General features: G+C 44.7%; 1 protein-coding gene across 4 annotated transcripts in view; it reads left to right on the top strand.

Annotated features, from left to right (window-relative positions):
* The window catches only part of LOC137545906 (tubulin alpha-1B chain), a 267551-nt gene extending 248348 nt beyond the window's left edge, over positions 1–19203 (top strand). The window contains exons 2-5 of one of the 4 annotated variants that reach the window (XM_068267675.1): positions 9269–9318; positions 12881–13103; positions 14400–14548; positions 18008–19202. In XM_068267675.1, coding sequence (XP_068123776.1) covers positions 9316–9318; positions 12881–13103; positions 14400–14548; positions 18008–18988 — 1356 coding nt within the window. In that variant the 5' untranslated portion in view covers positions 9269–9315 and the 3' untranslated portion in view covers positions 18989–19202. Of the gene's footprint in view, positions 1–9170; positions 9319–9534; positions 9554–9576; positions 9663–12880; positions 13104–14399; positions 14549–18007 lie in introns of those variants that run through there. The other 3 variants (XM_068267674.1, XM_068267676.1, XM_068267673.1) reach the window with 3 other exon arrangements.
* Positions 19204–19774: the final 571 nt, after the last annotated feature.

Raw genomic sequence — 19774 nt, forward strand, 5'->3', positions numbered from 1 at the left:
CACAATTCTCATGTCAATTTTAAAGTGACTCTGTAACAAAAATTACAACGTTTTTTCTACCTTCCTACAAGTTCCTGAACCTATTCTAATGTGATCTGGCTTGCTGCAGCTCTTTCTACTATAACCATCTCTGTAATAAATCAATGTATCTTTCCCCTGTCAGACTTGTCGGCCTGTGTCTGGAAGGCTGCCAAGTTCTTCAGTGTTGAACTGTTCCTCTATGCACACTCCAGTGTGTGTTTTATTTACATAAGCCAGCAGCTTCTCTGCTATCTTATCAGTGATAGAAGAGAGCTGGATAAAAATCCTCCTCTGGAGGCTGTGAAAGGAGCTGGTCTGTCACATACTAAGGAATTAACGACATAGGCAGAGCTGTCTGCAGGAAGCCTGTAATGTTCAGTGCATGAGAGAAGCTGGGGACAGAAGGTAAACACACACAAGTGATCTCTTGAGATTCAGAAGTAAGGCTGTATACAGCCTGCTTGTGTATGGATGTATTTTCTATGTGTGGACATGCTGTACATCAACCTACTTCCTGTTTTGGTGGCCATTTTGTTTGTTTATAAACAAACTTTTTAAAACAGTTTTTGACTACTTTTAATGCGGCGGGGAGTGGTGAAATTGTGACAGAGGGTAATAGGAGATGTCCCCTAACGCACTGGTATGTTTACTTTTGTGCGATTTTAACAATACAGATTCTCTTTAAGCAAAGATAACCAGGGGGTCCATATCTTATAGCATTTCTTTAAGAACCTCTTTTCATATATATTCTTATATACAGGTAAATCAGCATGAACGGATGCTAAGAACTCTGTCATGTTGGTGCTAGAGTGTTTTTCCATTTAGCGCTGTCTTCTAAGGTAAAACAAAAGTAATCCAGCCTGGAAGCCGGGACTTCCTGGGTCGCGGCTTTGCTTCTGATTGGAGAAAGCTAGTGAGGCGGGGAGAGCTACGCTATGGGGAGGCGATACTGGAAATATTGACACATGGCAGGTAAACAAAGCAGGCTAGAGACAAGCAGATTGTCGTTAGCCTGGCGATATTTTAAGAGGTACCAACAGAGCGCGGGGGGGGGGGGGGGGGGGGGGGGGGGGGGGGGCTTGCGGCGGCTATAGAGAGACACAGAGGTATGTCATTGTGCACATGACATACCTCTGGGTCGCATTAAGATTTCAATATTCCGCCTCGGGTTCTCTTTAAGAAAACAAACTTTTGTTCTCCATAGCATTTTAGTAAGGGGGCTTTTTGGACCATTGTAGCCCCTTACACACTCCAATGAGGTCTGGTTTACCATGAGCTTGCTGGTTATTCTGTATTTTGATCAAAGACACTGAACTACTATCATCAAATAATTTGCATAATCTTGTTTTGTTGAGAGCTCATTGTATGTCCTTCCTTGTATATTAACCCATTTATCTATTGTACAGTACTGCGTAATATGTTGATGCTTTATAAATACAATAAATAACAGGGCTTCTATTAATCCATGTTTAAAAAAACTAGAAGCCCTTCTAGGTTCCTGGCAAGATTTTACTATCTCTTTATTTGGTCATATTAACTCAGTAAAGTTGTCCAGTCTTCCTAAGATAATGTATCTATTTAGAGCTCTCTTCATCTCTGTTTCAAAGTGTAATATAGCTTGCTTATAATGTCAGCTTCTTTGGTTCATCTGGAAATGCCCTAGAATCAGTCATTTATCCAAATCCAAATTACAAGGAGGGCTAGGCTCTCAAACCTTACTGCATACTACAAAGCCGTTCGTCTGGCCCAAAACGTATGTTGGGGTTGTCCTGACCCTACACCCGTATGGGTTTGGGGGCTCAAATAGCATTCCCACACAGAGTATATGATTCACGGTGGCTATCTGGTAATTCCCCCTTACCCAGCTCCCCACTCCTTTCATCAAGTCAGCCCTTCAACTTGGCAGCTAATGGAACAACAAAAAGACAAGTACTATATCGTTACTCTCATGCTATATTATAACCTTTCCATAATAATCTCACTTTACCTTTCACAACAGCTAATCCTGGGTGGGATAGATGAAGACAGGTGGGAATTTTTAACATCCCTGACATACTCGATGCAAATGGAAAGCAAAAATATACATACCTGGGGCTTCCTCCAGCCCCCTCACCGGCATCCCCTCTCCTGGCTCTTCTGCAATTGCCCCTGGAAAGTCCTCCGGTCTGGGGCCAACTGCGCGTGCGCATCCAGGCCATGTGCGTGCTCCCGTGACTGGGAACGCGCATAGACAGTACAGTGGAAGGTCTGGCACTGTTGAAGTTTATAACCAAGATAGGTTTGGCGTGGCAGCCTTCAGCACTCCATTTAAATGGATGAAACTTCCGGAAAACAACATAGATCCAGAGCAGGGGTAGGGAACCTTTTTGGCTGAGAGAGCCATAAACACGACATATTTTACAATGAAATTCCGTGAGAGCCATACAATATGTTTAAAACTAAATACAAGGAAATGTGTGCATTTTATGCAAAACCAACACTTTTAAAGTATAAGTGTATGAATGATTTTTAATAACGTTGTTATGCAGTTGATAACGGTTAGCAACGGTGGGAGAGGCCAGTCAGGATTCCCCACAAATGCAATCTTATTGGCAGCAGATTTCCCCACAAATGCTATGAGATTGGCAGCAGATTTGCCCAGAAAGGCAATCTTATTGGCAGCAGATTTGCCCACAAATGCAATCTTTTTGGCAGCAGATTTCCCCACAAATGCAATTTTATTGGCAGCAGATTTCCCCACAAATGCTATGAAATTGGCAGCAGATATCCCCACAAATGCAATCTTATTGGCAGCAGGTTTCCCCACAAATGCTATGAGATTGGCAGCAGATTTCTCCACAAATGCAATCTTATTGACAGCAGATTTCCCCACAAATGCAATCTTATTGGCAGCAGATTTCCCCACAAATGCTGTGAGATTGGCAGCAGATTTCCCCACAAATGCAATCTTATTGGCAGCAGATTTCCCCACAAATACTATGAAATTGGCAGCAGATTTCCCCACAAATGCTATGAGATTGGCAGCAGATTTCCCCACAAATGCAATCTTATTGGCAGCAGATTTCCCCACAAATGCAATCTTATTGGCAGCAGATTTCCCCACAAATGCAATCTTATTGGCAGCAGATTTCCCCACAAATGCAATCTTATTGGCAGCAGATTTCCCCACAAATGCAATCTTATTGGCAGCAGATTTCCCCACAAATGCTATGAGATTGGCAGCAGATTTCCCCACAAATGCAATGAGATTGGCAGCAGATTTCCCCACAAATGCAATGAGATTGGCAGCACACTTCCCCACAAATGCAATGCGATTGGCAGCAGATTTCCCCACATGCTGATGATGCTCACTCACCAGGCCATGCAGCTTCCAGTCAGCTCTTCAAACACCGCGGAGTTCCACAGCGCGGGCTCGGCTGACGTCATCACTGGCCGCAGCCACCAGTCCCTTCACTGCACGTCACCATTAGGGCGGAGCTACAATACGCTGGCCACGGCGGCTGGATGAGGCGGCACACAGCACAAGCACTCCTCACTCCTATCCTGGTAAAATCATTGGGACAGTACTCGATGCAAATGGAAAGCAAAAATATACATACCTGGGGCTTCCTCCAGCCCCCTCACCGGCATCCCCCCTCCTGGTTCTTCTGCAATTGCCCCTGGAAAGTCCTCCGGTCTGGGGCCAACTGCGCATGCACATCCAGGCCATGTGCGTGCTCCCGTGACTGGGAACGCGCATAGACAGTACAGTGGAAGGTCTGGCACTGTTGAAGTTTATAACCCAGATAGGTTTGGCGTGGCAGCCTTCAGCACTCCATTTAAATGGATGAAACTTCCGGAAAACAACATAGATCCAGAGCAGAGGTAGGGAACCTTTTTGGCTGAGAGAGCCATAAACACGACATATTTTACAATGAAATTCCGTGAGAGCCATACAATATGTTTAAAACTAAATACAAGGAAATGTGTGCATTTTATGCAAAACCAACACTTTTAAAGTATAAGTGTATGAATGATTTTTAATAACGTTGTTATGCAGTTGATAACGGTTAGCAACGGTGGGAGAGGCCAGTCAGGATTCCCCACAAATGCAATCTTATTGGCAGCAGATTTCCCCACAAATGCTTTGAGATTGGCAACAGATTTCCCCACAAACGCTATGAGATTGGCAGCAGATTTGCCCAGAAAGGCAATCTTATTGGCGGCAGATTTGCCCACAAATGCAATCTTATTGGCAGCAGATTTCCCCACAAATGCAATCTTATTGGCAGCAGATTTCCCCACAAATGCTATGAAATTGGCAGCAGATATCCCCACAAATGCAATCTTATTGGCAGCAGGTTTCCCCACAAATGCTATGAGATTGGCAGCAGATTTCTCCACAAATGCAATCTTATTGACAGCAGATTTCCCCACAAATGCAATCTTATTGACAGCAGATTTCCCCACAAATGCAATCTTATTGGCAGCAGATTTCCCCACAAATGCTGTGAGATTGGCAGCAGATTTCCCCACAAATTCAATCTTATTAGCAGCAGAATTCCGCACAAATGCAATCTTATTGGCAGCAGATTTCCCCACAAATACTATGAAATTGGCAGCAGATTTCCCCACAAATGCTATGAGATTGGCAGCAGATTTCCCCACAAATGCTATGAGATTGGCAGCAGATTTCCCCACAAATGCAATCTTATTGGCAGCAGATTTCCCCACAAATGCAATCTTATAGGCAGCAGATTTCCCCACAAATGCTATGAGATTGGCAGAAGATTTCCCCACAAATGCAATCTTATTGGCAGCAGATTTCCCCACAAATGCTATGAGATTGGCAGCAGATTTCCCCACAAATGCAATCTTATTGGCAGCAGATTTCCCCACAAATGCTATGAGATTGGCAGCAGATTTCCCCACAAATGCAATGAGATTGGCAGCACACTTCCCCACAAATGCAATGCGATTGGAAGCAGATTTCCCCACATGCTGATGATGCTCACTCACCAGGCCATGCAGCTTCCAGTCAGCTCTTCAAACACCGCGGAGTTCCACAGCGCGGGCTCGGCTGACGTCATCACTGGCCGCAGCCACCAGTCCCTTCACTGCACGTCACCATTAGGGCGGAGCTACAATACGCTGGCCACGGCGGCTGGATGAGGCGGCACACAGCACAAGCACTCCTCACTCCTATCCTGGTAAAATCATTGGGACAGTAAAAAAAGCATGATCTAAGTCTTGTACTGCACTAAAGAGGAACTGTAGTGAAAATAAAATAATGAATAAAATTGCTTATTTTTTACAATATGCCCTTTCATGTTTGCCCTTTCTAAAATCTTTCCTCTCCCCGATTTAAATTCTGAAATGTACCACTGGTGGTGACATCTTTAGTTCTGCCAGGTGATCTGTACGGAATGTTCGTTTACTGAGAGTTCTATGTACAGTGGGAGATATTGCTTGCTGGGGCAGTTGGAAAAAGCAGTCATTTCCCACAATGCATTGAGGTTCATAGACCGCAAACTGTCAAGATCATGGTCATTACATCACACTGAGGGGTTTCACCACAATAGTAGCCATACAGACCCCCCTGATAATCTATTTGAAAAAAGGTAAAGATTTCTCGTGGGGAAGAGGGTATTAGCTACCGATTGGGAGAAGTTCAATCCTGGGTTAAAGTTCCTCTTTAAGCAAGAAATCTTGTAAGTTCATTTTCAGTCGGAGTTCTGTTGAAATTAAATGCACTTAAATTCTGCATTAGTCACTACTTCCCAATCTATTGTTCAACAGGTTGATGGTTCATGCCATAGGGCTGCTATTATATATACTTGTGTGGAGGGATCGGGTGGGTGACAGCACAGGGCCAAGGTTACATGCGGGGGACAACTGAATAGCGCAAAAGCAGCATCAGAGAGCAGACATAACAATGCTTTTGGGCAGCGTTCAACGATCCAACAGATTCATCGATTGCCAACGAGTCTGTGGCCACTGTATTCATGCTAAATTCTCAGCAGGGGAGTTTAATTTAGCAAGTGTATGTAGCTTAATACTTTGCAAATTGATTGAAAGTACAATTTATGACTGTATTGAGCTTTTAGTAATAAAGGCCATCTACTGCTGTATTTTCCACTGTATCATTAAAAAGTGGAAGAATCTGGCATTTTTTCTTTGCGTTTGGTATGGCACAGAATGTTTGAATGGACACATAGAATTTGCAATATCACACTGTGCAGCCAAGTAATATGAGACCTGGAATGCTGTACAGCTGTTGTCAGCATTACTAAGAAGATGGTCACGGAATGATTTCAGATATTATGCTTTCCTTTGGTATTTTTAGCTTCATTCTTCAGTGAGTCCAACCCTGCTTGGCTCGCAGAAAAGAGGAACCTGAATATCTTTACCATGCTTTCTTTACACTTTGAATGTAATACGAATACCCTCTACAAAGGCCTTCCATGTAATGACCTGTACCACCTACAATTAGTACAGAATACCACTACCAGTGGCATAGCAATAGGGGATGCAGAGGCTGCGACTGCTCCAGGGCCCTTTGGCCAGAGAGGCCCTCCCTCAACTGCAGTATTAGCTCTTTTTTGGTCCTGTGCTGGTAATCACATCTATAGATGCTTTGAATAGGATTAAGCATTAATAAACTGTTCCCTGTCCTCTTCTTGCACCTCTCACACATTAGTTGTCCTTGGCGGGTTTTGGTACGCTGTATCAAAGTGCTGGGGGGCCCCAATGTAAAACTTGCACTAGGGCCCATAGCTCCTTAGTTACCAACTGACCACTATCAGTCCCAATAACCCAACTATCAACCCACAACACTGATTCTTCTCTCACTCCACCAGGGCTGGAACCACTAGAGCAATTTTTTGAGCATTTAGGGAGCGATTTAAAATCCTAGCGATTTCCCTAAACGCTCAGCTAATGTTAATGGATGGGCCAAATCCCACTGGAGCGATTGCGATTAGCAAAATCGCAGACGCAGGACATGCAGCCATTTTGAGTGTTAGCAATTCTGCAATGTAAAGCATTTCTTACTTTGTACAGCGCCACGGAATATGTTGTCGCTTTATAAATCAATAATAATAATATAAACCCTGGCGTAATCGCTCATGAATCGCTATACCGAGCAATTTTCCTAGCGTTTCTAAAAGACTGCACACTGTAAAAAAATTTAAATTAATTGAAAAGGACTAATCAGAATTAAAAACGCTAATAGCAAATCGCTGGCAAAATGCTTACACTTTTTAAAATCGCTATCAAAATCACCAGAAAACGCTCATGAAATAGTTTACAAAACGCTCATTAAAAACGCTAGCGATTAGTGATAGCGCTTTGTAGTGGGTTCCAGGCCTCACCCATGAAAAGGAGGGGTTTTTTTTGTATCTTGTTGGTCCCAGTAAAAGAACCCACCCATTATATGTCTTAGCTGCATCAGTTAGGCCCGGTTCACATTAGCAGTGGCCATCCGGAATCGCCGTGCCGGAGCCGGACCGCTTGCAGAACGGACGGAACGGACGCACGGCATAGCAATGAAAGCCTATGCGTCCGTTCACATGCGTCCGTTCTGCCGGACCGGAGCCGGACCGGACTCCAGCGTCCGTTCCAACATGCGCTATTTTTTGGTCCGGCTCCTCCGGCAGCCGTATCCGGGGCGGAGCCGGACTGCACCATCCGGCCAATACAAAGCAATGAGAGCCGGAGAGCGCACAACACACTGGCTACAAAAACCGGACGTTCTACCCCACTTCCTATGCATTTTGGATGGGGACCACATGGGCCCAGCGTTCAAAGAGTGGGGCAGCAGCGATTTCATGCTGGAGCTCTTTTTGGCAGCAACATGTCTGATATGTCTGACAAGGAGGCGAACAACAGGAAGGAGAGAATTCCCAGGTTTACGAGTAAAAAATGCCTGGATCCATGGTCCCAACTGCAGTCTCTGTATCCACGGATGGTCTCCACACGTCCACTTGTCTCCAACAATGACCCCAGACCCTTCTGCTGACCTCCCAGACCCCAGGTATTTACAGGATGTGTATCTCCTTAAGAAACCGGATCCGGACCGCAACCGTGTTCACACCGCACGGAAACCGGATGCAAACGGACCGGATCCGGATAGGAACCGTGCGGATCAGGTCCGGTCCGGATACGGTGCGGTCCGGACATCCGGTGCGGTTTTTACTAAACCGCAAGTGTGAACGGGGCCTTAGCTGCTTCCTGAATGTGACAGATCTGTTCCAAAAAATGGATGCTGAACCCACTGACACAAATCACATCACTCTCTAGTCTCTAGCAATGTGATGGTGACAACAGTAATCTCAGAGATCTGGATGCAGCAGCACAATATGATGTACTGAATAAGACATGGCTGGGATGAAAGTCATGGTGGGCAGGAGACTCCCTGCATAGCTGTGTGCTGAGCACTATGCAGGCTTGGCATGCTGCTGGCGGTCACCTTCCGCAGGCTGAGCCAGTGAGCCATAGTGTGCTGGCTGCTCCCCCTCCCCTGCCTGTGCAGATGGATGGATGGATGCAGGCTGGGCGTGTGGCTTGCTGCTGCTCGGATGTAGGGCGGATCCTGTGCAGATGGATGGATGCAGAGGCTGAGCTTGCCGCTCGGATGAAGGGCGGATCCTGCGTCTCTGTCTCCGGGCTGGAGGAAGGATGCCGCAGTGTATATCCGCAACTGCTCAGCAGGCGGCCGCCCATCCTCCCCTTCATTCACAATGCTGCAACAGCTGATAGGAGGGAGTGATGGAGTCACTATGCCAACGGCAGATCGATACCACTACAGGCGCAGCCCTGTGGGAAGTAGGGCAGCTGCTGTGTCACAGAATAATGTACCCCATACATAGCTCATCTATGGCTGCCTTCATCCATCTCCTATACTGATTGCTGACTGTAGCTAACCTGCCACCTCCCCACATGACAAACAATGCATAAGCCCTCTCACCCCATACGTCTATAACGGGCAGCAGGACGACTACAATCACCAGCATGCCCAGGAGCAGCCATATCGGCTGACTATAAGGAGGGAGCCGCCATCTTATCGCATGAGGAGGGATACGAGCTCCTGCCTACCGCATTCGTACATCTTGCTCCCGGGCTCTTGTCCAATCACACGCAGTCTTGCCTCATTAGCATAATGTAGACTGACATCACGGGCTGAGCGGTATAAAAGCCCGGCTCAGCATCTTCTCTGCTCATTCTGTTACTTACATCCACTCGTAGCTGCTGGATAAAGTAACGTTTATTTTTTTTATTTAATTCTTACTCTTCACTGATTCCTCATCCTCAATAATGGTGAGTACATTACACGTGACGGCGGGGAGATGCTGAGGGTGGGATGGATTCTGGTACTGTGTAGCCTCTATGATGTGATAACGCACACAGTAGCGCTCCTGCGGACACTGCGGGGTGGTTTCCCGCGCTCCGGGGGGGCGGGGGCGCGCTGGTGGTACCTCTTCCTGTGCGCGGGGCCGATGGATGGTGACGGACAGCGCTAGCCTGGCCACAATGGCGGCTAAATAGTGCGGAGGTAGCAGACTTCTAGTGCGAGATGTGATGCCTCCTCCGCTGCTCTTCTGGAGTGGATGGGCAGCTGTGGTGTTCTCCAGCCCTCTGGATGCACTATAGGAGTATACTGGGTATCAGATCAATCGCATACTAGTCTATAGCCTTGCTGTACTTATTGTTCATACATATGACTATGGTAGGGATTAGATTGTGAGCCCCTCTGAGGGACAGTTAAGTGACAAGACAATATACTCCTTACGGTGCTGCAGAAGATGTCAGTGCTATATAAATAATTGTGCTTTTAAACTCATATATCAGAAATTGGGAAGACGTTTGCAGAGACAGATTTTCTACCCAATGGGGCAAACAGATTGATTCCTCTCCGATTAGCGAGAGATTGGATCAGATCCCTCCATTCACTCTCTATTGAAAATCTATCAAACCTTAGTGCTGCATTGTTAGATACAGTGGAATGCTATTGGCCGCAAATCTATTGCCTCCCCCTCCCTGATTTTTTTTTTCCCCTACGGTCTAGTCAACAATATTGATCAACTTTTGGCAACAATATATAGGTATGATTGCTGTGATGCACTGCTATACATTCCCAACAGATTCAATCACATTGATCAAATCGGCTGGGAAAAATGAATCGCATGGTTTGCGTTAATGTGGAAACTATTTAAGGCTGAATTCCTGATAACCAACTAGATAACATTAATGGAATTGATCGGATTGGTTAGCAGGAATTTGGCTGGTAATGGGCTCGACCAATCGATTACTGCGGTGATTAGAACCGATTGCCTGCTGGATTGCACCTTCAATGGCCACTTTTAGTATTGGCATTAAATAGAATCCAGTGAAGTTAGGCCTTGTCCACACTTATCAGTGTAGATGGCTGTGAGACCAGAACCCAACGCACATGAATGTGCCCCAGCTGTGCTGCTAAATGTTGCGCTGCTGATCCCATTCTCTGGTGAATGGGTTTTAAAAAAAAAATGCGCAGAAGTGTGACAGCGCATCACACTGCTGCGCAGCACATGTCTGAACATCAGACAGTGCAGTCTATGCAATTCTGATGTTGCACATTATACACGTTGCTGAAATACGCATGGCAATGCTTAGTGTGAACAAGGCCTAATGTTACAATACTAGCAAGCTGCGGTACTACTATACTGCGGTTTCTGCCTTAATGTTTAAGTCGTGCTGAGTTTCCAGTAGGGGCCTCAGCTGTAGTTTACAAAGGCATTAATCTGCTATTGCAGGCCATGTGGGGAGCTCTATAATTCTACTATGCTTCAAAGGGATCAAATAACCGGCATAAGCTGCAATGGAGAACATTGGTGTCTGATCCAACAGATTTTTGCAAAACATGACCATGAAGGAGAGATAAGTGATGGCAATTCAAGTAAATGTAACCTTGAATCACTAGGGTATTTGTGCTATAGTGGTCAAACCATGGATCAGCGGAGAACATCAACTACTTGTCCTTTTATTGGTCAAGTGTGATAATTTGTCATTTTTAATTCACTATAAATAAATGGCCATTTAGGCTATATCTCTGCTGAACTCTGCCATTTAGACACTGCTCAGGGTCAGTGTCCCTATGGGCATATAATGTGACTGCAGTGCCACGCCCAGCCAGATAAGCTCAGTGATGCTCCAGACTAAAGTCTGTGACATCCATGGTGGGGAGTTGGTACAAAAATCATCCAACTCCTCAGTTTATGAAACCTCCAGGTACCCAAAATTGCTCCGACTCCGTAGTCTAATTTTTACAAAGGCTATGTATTCGGTTCAAAAATCATCCGACCCCTCAGTTTATTAAAACCACCGACTCTAGGTACCCAAAATTGTTCCGAATCCACAGCCCTGGTGACATCTCTACAAGATGAAGTGTCTCTGGTCACGAGGCACCTAATCACAGTACAGCCCTTCTTTGGAGGAGATTAAAGTACCATATTGCAGCTGCACAGCAGTATTTTAGTGGAGTGACATTTAAGGATGGGAGTAAGACACGCCAATGTTAATGTAATGGGGGGGAGGGGGGTTGACAGCTAGATGGTTTAATAATTTCTGACAGGTTTAATCTGATTTAGATCATTTTCTAATCTATTTTCTCATAGAAGTGAATGGAAATCTATCAGAAAGATGACCGGGCTGTAAGTCTGCTGAAAAATCTCAGTGTATTCTCAGCATAAGCGATCTAGCCAGTGAGGCAATTACCAGTAAGGCCTCGTTCACTCTAGGCAACACATGACAACGTTGCAGCACTGACCCCATACCATCATGCTGAACAGGAGAGCCCTTCACGGCTGACTAATATTTTGCCAGCCACTATGTGTCTCTATACACCGCACAGCAATGTATATAGCAAGAGCAAGCCCAATCTAAAGATTCCTTACTAAATGAAGGTTCCATTGTGCAGTACTGTAATACAAAGCGTTATTGCATGCAAACACACTGCATGTACAACTGTAGCAGCATGTTCCCATCTCTTTTATTGTAACAAATTGCAATATCCTAACATGCTGTCTACTGCGTGTTTCTGGATAACCTCCACATACCATAGTAATAGACAAGGCTATGAAATAAAGCGTTTGCCATTGCGCATTGCTCACACCATGGATAAGTTCTACAGTAGCTAGAATAAGAACATTCACAGTCCCTTATTGAAGGCATCCATACACTTGTAAAGGCATTTATATATGCTGACTTTGTCATAAATACAGTTGCTCATCTTCTATCCTGTGGAGGAATGATGATGATGATGATAAAGCATGGTATGCTATAGGAATGGGGGGGGGGGAAGGAGGTTTAAAAAAAAAAGTTGTTACCAGTGAGGAATCTGAAACTTCCTTTTTTAATATCTAATATTACAAATGATTCTTAAGCATGGGTTTAAACTCTATAATGAACACCTGTGGGCATGTCTTTGGCATTCAGAATGAAGCTCAGATGAACAGCTGTTGGGTGGAGCATGCCTGCATTGTAAACTGAGTACTTGTAAAGAATCAGCTTCATCTCAAAGGATAATCCCGATTCATGTGAAAGCCTCTTGCAGATGTTCCTCTTTCACGGACAGACAGATAAACTGTGGGGGTGGGAGCAGCTTGCAGACGTTTGCGTGCAAACGTGGAAGTAATGTCGGCTGAGCTTTCTGGGTAGTCTTACTTGTCATGTTTAATTTGAGAATGTGTTGTGTGTGTGTGTGTGTGTGTGTGTGTGTGTGTGGTTTTGTGTATTTGAGTAAAACAGTCTGTAAATGATCCACTCTGTTATCAATGGATGCTTTTACATACACATTGTGCTCTGTGATAATTTTGTTCCGCAATGCTCTTCTCTTCCACAGCGTGAGTGCATCTCCATACACGTTGGCCAGGCTGGTGTGCAGATTGGTAATGCCTGCTGGGAGCTGTACTGTCTGGAACATGGCATCCAGCCTGATGGGCAGATGCCCAGTGACAAGACCATCGGAGGAGGGGACGATTCCTTCAACACCTTCTTCAGTGAGACCGGAGCTGGCAAACATGTCCCCAGAGCTGTGTTTGTAGATCTGGAACCCACAGTTATTGGTAAGGGGTAGATCCACTTTAAGAACGATTAAAAGAAAAATGTCAATTTCTAATTCGTGTTTAAAAAGATAAGTGCTGTTGCCCACAAATCCCTAGCTGCACTTGCATAGTTCCCACTGTTGCTCAGACACTGCTCTTTTGTGGTTTAAGTTTAATGGCCTGCTGTGTAGCATAGTGCCGCAATGGTCCCTTCACCCACAGCCAAGAGAGATGGTATATATAGGGTCTGTCCCTTTCACACTAAATGTATTGTAGTCAACTCTATTCAGGAGATTTATAATTGGTGACTGCTCTCTTTTGAAGTCCTTGTTTGTCTTCAAATATGGGCATGTATGACGACTGCCAGAGGGTTTTTACTCACAAGCAGACTTCCTTTTTCTCCAACTCTACTGGTTATCCTGGAACCTGCTTTATAAAAGAAAACCGATAAATGTTTTGCTAAGTGCATTCAGTATAACATTTACCCTCTTGGACATAAGGGCAGAGTTGGTTTGTTTTGGAAAAGGTTGCACTTACTGTTCTGCGGGGTTCTGTCATTATGTACAGATATAAAGAATTCTGTCATTTTAGGTTGGTGAGAGGTAGGGATGGACAATGAAATACAAATAAAGTGAATGAACCTGAGCCGACAAATTTTCATAACACCCCCCATTCCTTGTCGCTAGCCGCCTATTTACCTTCTGTATGTCATTCAATGCACGCTTGCCTGCCTTCTGTGAGCTTCCTCCAACCGGAAGCTAAGCCGCGACCTGGGAGGTACTTCCTGGGTCGCGGCTAAGCTTCCGATTGGAGGAAGCTCACAAGAGGCGGGAGAGTGTGCATTCAATGACATACAGAAGGTAAATAGCTAGCGACAAGGAGACTCTCGCTAGCTGGATGCTTTTTACAGGGGGGGGGGGGGGGGGCAAGAGGCAATAGCGAGACCTAGAGGCATGTCGTTATGCACAGGACATGCCTCTGTGGTCTCTTGAGATTTCAAATACCTGCCTCGGGTTCTTTTTAAAGCATGGTTATGCAAATTTGAGCAGCGTGAAAATTGACTAATTGAATCTCACTTAGGTAGAATTAGATTAATCAGTTTTGTGTTTCAAAGTTTTTATTAGATTAATCCGTTTTGAAGATGCATAAATTGATATACTCCTGCATCAACAAGCATCGCTTTGACCATGCCCAAGTAGTGGGTCAGTGCTAGGGATAACTTGTGATTTTTGTGCACTGACATTGGCTTTGACATTGCGCAGTAGTGAACACATCTCATAGCCTTCTTTTTTTTTTTTTTCCCTTAACCTGTGCTAGATGAGGTACGAACTGGAACATACCGGCAGTTATTCCATCCAGAACAGCTTATTACAGGCAAGGAAGATGCAGCAAATAACTATGCTCGTGGTCATTATACTATTGGCAAGGAAATCATTGACTTAGTTCTGGACAGGATCAGAAAACTGGTAAGTAGCCCCCAGTGTGTCAAATTCAGCTTACAAAATGCACATTCATCGTTTAAAATAACACTACACAGAGAAAAGGTTATCATTTTTATAGGAAATGGTTCCATAAATTATAGGCATGGGGTCTCAGAAGTCAAAGTAAAAGCCCCCAGTACCTGGCCTCTGGCTGTACTTGTACAGCTTTGGCGATGGCCTTTGGAGTCCAGTAAAGAGCAGAGTGTTTTTTCATATAGAATTTTGGCCAGGAATCAGCTTTTGGTCAGGAATCAGCGTGTTGATGCAATTACAGGAAGTCTCCGGCTTGCCCCACAGACCCATGGAAATGAACTGACGCAGAGCGCTTTTGAGATTTGTTGTAACATGTTTTGCACTTCAGCTACAATTAACTTTGAATTGAGGAATATGGATAGCACCATTGCAGACTGTTTTGAAATGCCTACTTGCCTGTTGGTTGTACTAATCATCTAGCATTTATATTTTGAGTTCCTGACTCCGATCATGGATTTAGACAGTGTATTCAATCCACTTGCTGCATGCTTGATCCAAGTGTATCTAATCCTGCTGTAGAGAAAACATTTGGTCATTTACCGTATTTTTCACTGTATAAGACACACTTTTTCTCCCCAAAAAATGGGGTGAAAAAGTCCCTGCGTCTTATACGGCAAAGGCAGGGAATCCCCGACTTCCGAACGCCCGCCGATACGTCGGGGATTCCCTGCCTGTTTCCTCCCTGTGCCTGGTTCCCCGCTGTGTGTTTATCCTCCCCCCGCTTACGTGTCTAAGCCCACCTGCTTATGTCGATGGGTCCCCCCTGTGTAAGAAGCGGCAGCGGGCAGCAGCTTACCTCCTCCATCTTGCCCGCGGTGATTGAAGACATCCGGCTCCTGTGTGCGGCTTCCTCTAGTGCCGGCTTGTAATGACGCGTAATCGAGGGTACAGGGGGGGACCAGAGGACACGGGGAAGATCACAAGGGGGCAGACCAGAGGGCACAGGGGAGCGTCTTATACGGTAAGTTGAGTAACTTAGTCTAGGGCCAATTAACTTTTTTTTGTTTTTTTGTTTTTTTTTTTTTACAAATTTTTTTTTTTGTTTTTTTTAATAATAAAAATTAAAAATAGCAGCAATCAAATACCACCAAAAGAAAGCTCTATTTGTGAGAAGAAAAGGAGCTAAAATTAATTTCAGTGCTAAGTTGTACGACCGAGCAATAAACCGTTAAAATTGTGAAGTGCCAAATTGTCAAAAAATGGCCTGGTCACTAGGGGGTATAAACCTCTGGGGCTCAAGGGGTTAAAGAAAACCCAAGGCAAATCTCGGGTGAGAAACCACATACAATAGAGGGAAGCCTCTGGATGCTGTAGAGGCTTCCTGCGTCCTCTCGACCCCTCGCCAGAACCAGGGCTGTGGAGTCGGAGTCGTGGAGTCGGAGTCGTGGAGTCGGGCAATTTTGGGTGCCTGGAGTCGGAGTCGGGAAAAAATGCACCGACTCCGACTCCTAATGAATTTGTAACTGTAATTAAAATAGAAAATATGATAAAATGTTCTATTTCTCAGATAATAGTCATTAAAAATAATGTATATATACAGTATATATACAGTAATAGCTGTGCTTAGTCCACAAAAATGAAATAAACCAATCAAAATTAGTTACTTGTGCTGCTTCAATCAAGCAGTCCCCATATTTTTAAGGTCAGATATACATATCTGATTGTGACTGTATATATGATGTGTACACAGGAATCTCTTATATATACTAAATAACATCTATGCTGTAAGAATAAAGCCTGATGTGTAGCTGTGTCACTAATAGAGATGGTCAATGAGATGGAAATAATTCTGCACTGATGCTGATTTATGCAAATGTATGCACTCCCTTTGCTGATGAAATCAAATAATTTGATATGTTAAAATTTGGTTTGGTGACTACAAATTAAAGGGTACCTGAGACGGATGAAAAGTAAAGTTTTATACATACCTGGGGCTTCCTCCAGCCCCCTTCAGGCTAATCAGTCCCTCGCTGTCCTCCACCACCCGGATCTTCTGCTATGAGTCCTGGTAATTCAGCCAGTCAGCGCTGTCCGGCCGCATGCCGCTCCCACAGCCAGGAACATTCTGCACCTGCGCAATAGTGCTGCACAGGTGTAGTATGCTCCTGGCGGCGGAGTGTGTGCATGCGCACTACGCCCGACTGGCCCAAGTACCTGGACTCATAGCAGAAGATCCAGGTGGTGGAGGAGGACAACGAGGGACTGATTATCCTGAAGGCGGCTGGAGAAAGCCCCAGGTCTGTATAAAACTTTAATTTCATCTGTCTCAGGTTTACTTTGTTACACAGTAGTACTATACTCTACATATGCACTCCCCACAGAGCTGCAGGGAATCCACTGAGAATGCTGTGCACATTGAACACAGAGGTGTTGTCTGTCACCCATAAACTTTGTTCAGATTGTGCATGAAGAATGTGTAATAGAGGAAGAATCTCCTCATTCCCCTGCAGAGCACCTGCACATCATTCTTACATGTACCCACACTTACATTGCCTAGGGCCTGATAGATGTTCTTTGTTCCGGCCTGTACCTTTTACAAGTACTCTTACCAAGGACTAGTTTTAGTCTATGACTAAAGGGAATAAATATGGCAGTCTCCATATCCTTCTCATTTCAGTTGTCTTGTAAAATTCGTAAGCGTTGGCAGTTAAGAGACGAATTTTATGTTACATACCTTTAATCAACAAAATTGTAATATGCAAATTAGAGGAGTCGGAGTCGAGGAGTCGGAGTCGGTGGAATCCTAAACTGAGGAGTCGGAGTCGGTGGATTTTTGGACCGACTCCACAGCCCTGGCCAGAACCCTCTGGATGTTCCGGGCTGTGCTCCTTTTTAATGCGCAGAGCCAGTTGTGCGGCTCTGGCTTACTTACAGGTGCGGGTATACTCACGCAGATTCAGTACAGCCACACTTGTTCTTGTAGAGTAGGGCTGCCCTGATCTTCAATTTGATCTTTGCGGGTTTGGTGGTAGCAATAAAGGATGGTGTGAGAAGCCTCCACAGGATCCAGAGGCGTTCCTCTTGGGTAAGTATGTGTTTTCTTTTTACCTGTTTGCCTCGGGTACACTTTAAGGCTTACTCCAGAATTTCCACATGACTTGTATTACTTCTCTCCTATTTAGTACCTTTCCAGTTGCAAGGTGCTGAAGATATTGTGTGTGTGTGTGTGTGTGTGTGTGTGTGTGGGGGGGGGGGATCTGCTAGGACTTGGTGCCCATTGCACAATTTCACCCTCTAGGTTTGCCTTGTGAAGAGCGAATGGGAAAGTTGTGCTGAACTCTGGTATGAGTGTTTAATCCATTCTAATCTCACAGTGGCTTCTGCATTGCTTTGACAGAAGTAGCAGTTACTGTTTGCTGCATGACGTTCCTCTTACTCTTATTTTAACCTATAACCTTTGTTGGTCTACAGGCTGATCAATGTACAGGTCTTCAAGGTTTCCTGGTCTTCCATAGCTTTGGTGGTGGCACTGGGTCTGGCTTCACCTCTCTTCTCATGGAACGTCTCTCTGTTGATTATGGAAAGAAGTCCAAGCTGGAATTCTCAATCTACCCAGCCCCCCAGGTGTCCACAGCTGTTGTTGAGCCCTACAACTCTATCCTTACCACTCACACCACCCTGGAGCACTCAGACTGCGCTTTCATGGTAGACAATGAGGCCATCTATGATATCTGCCGCAGAAACCTAGATATTGAGCGCCCCACCTACACTAACCTGAATCGCCTTATTAGTCAGATTGTGTCCTCTATTACAGCATCCCTCCGATTTGATGGAGCACTGAATGTAGATCTGACAGAGTTCCAGACCAACTTGGTGCCCTATCCTCGTATCCACTTCCCTCTTGCCACTTATGCCCCAGTTATCTCAGCTGAGAAAGCCTACCATGAGCAGCTCTCAGTGGCTGAAATCACCAATGCTTGCTTTGAGCCTGCTAACCAGATGGTGAAATGTGACCCACGTCATGGTAAATACATGGCTTGCTGCCTGTTGTACCGTGGTGATGTGGTGCCCAAAGATGTTAATGCAGCTATTGCCACCATTAAGACAAAACGCAGTATCCAGTTTGTGGACTGGTGTCCAACTGGTTTCAAGGTTGGTATTAACTATCAGCCACCAACAGTGGTTCCAGGAGGTGATCTGGCCAAGGTGCAGCGTGCTGTTTGTATGCTGAGCAACACCACTGCCATTGCAGAGGCCTGGGCCCGACTAGATCATAAGTTCGATCTTATGTATGCCAAGCGTGCCTTTGTGCACTGGTATGTGGGTGAGGGTATGGAGGAGGGAGAATTCTCTGAGGCCCGTGAGGACATGGCTGCTCTGGAGAAGGATTACGAGGAGGTTGGTGTAGATTCTGTGGAAGGAGAGGGTGAGGAAGAAGGTGAGGAGTATTAAACCAGATCTTGCTGCTTTACAGGCCAGTGGTTTTCCATCAGATTCTGCGGAACACAGAGGCTTTTTAAAAAGGTTAAAACGTTTTAAATTGGTATGAAAGATAAAAATAATGACAATCCTGCTGTCAGTTTTAAAATATGCAACCACATCATTGTTCCATCAGTGTGCCTGTATCAGATCTGGAATAAAAAGACAAAAAAAAATTGCTTCTTGTGTGGTGAATATAATAAAGGGAACTTTCTATCTTAAAGAGGAACTCCAGTGAAAATAATGTAATAAAAAAAGTGCTTCATTTTTACAATTATTTATTTATAAATGATTTAGTCAGTGTTTGCCCATTGTAAAATCTTTTAAATCCCTGATGTACATTCTGACCTTTATTACATGGTGACATTTACTGCTGGCAGGTGATGTAGCTGCTGCATGCTTTTTTGGCAGTTGTAAACAGCTATTTCCCACAATGCAGCAAGGTTCACAAACAGGAAAATGTCAAGAGTACATACTTTTCTTGTGGGAGGGGTTTCACCACAATATGAGCCATACAGCGCCCCCTGATGGTCCGTTTGTGAAAAGGAATAGATTTCTCATGTAAAAGGGGGTATCCGGTACTGATTGGGATAAAGTTCAATTCTTGGTCGGAGTTTCTCTTTAACATTTGTAGGCAGGTCCGGGTGAGTTTTAAAACAAGATTGTTTCAATGACTTTCACAACTATCTTAAAGTGACACTGAAGCAACAAAAAAAAAGTTTGTTATAAGAATTTTATATGTATTAATAGATTAGTAAC

Source organism: Hyperolius riggenbachi, chromosome 2 (genome assembly GCF_040937935.1).
Source record: "Hyperolius riggenbachi isolate aHypRig1 chromosome 2, aHypRig1.pri, whole genome shotgun sequence".
In the NCBI taxonomy this organism is placed as follows: domain Eukaryota; kingdom Metazoa; phylum Chordata; class Amphibia; order Anura; family Hyperoliidae; genus Hyperolius; species Hyperolius riggenbachi.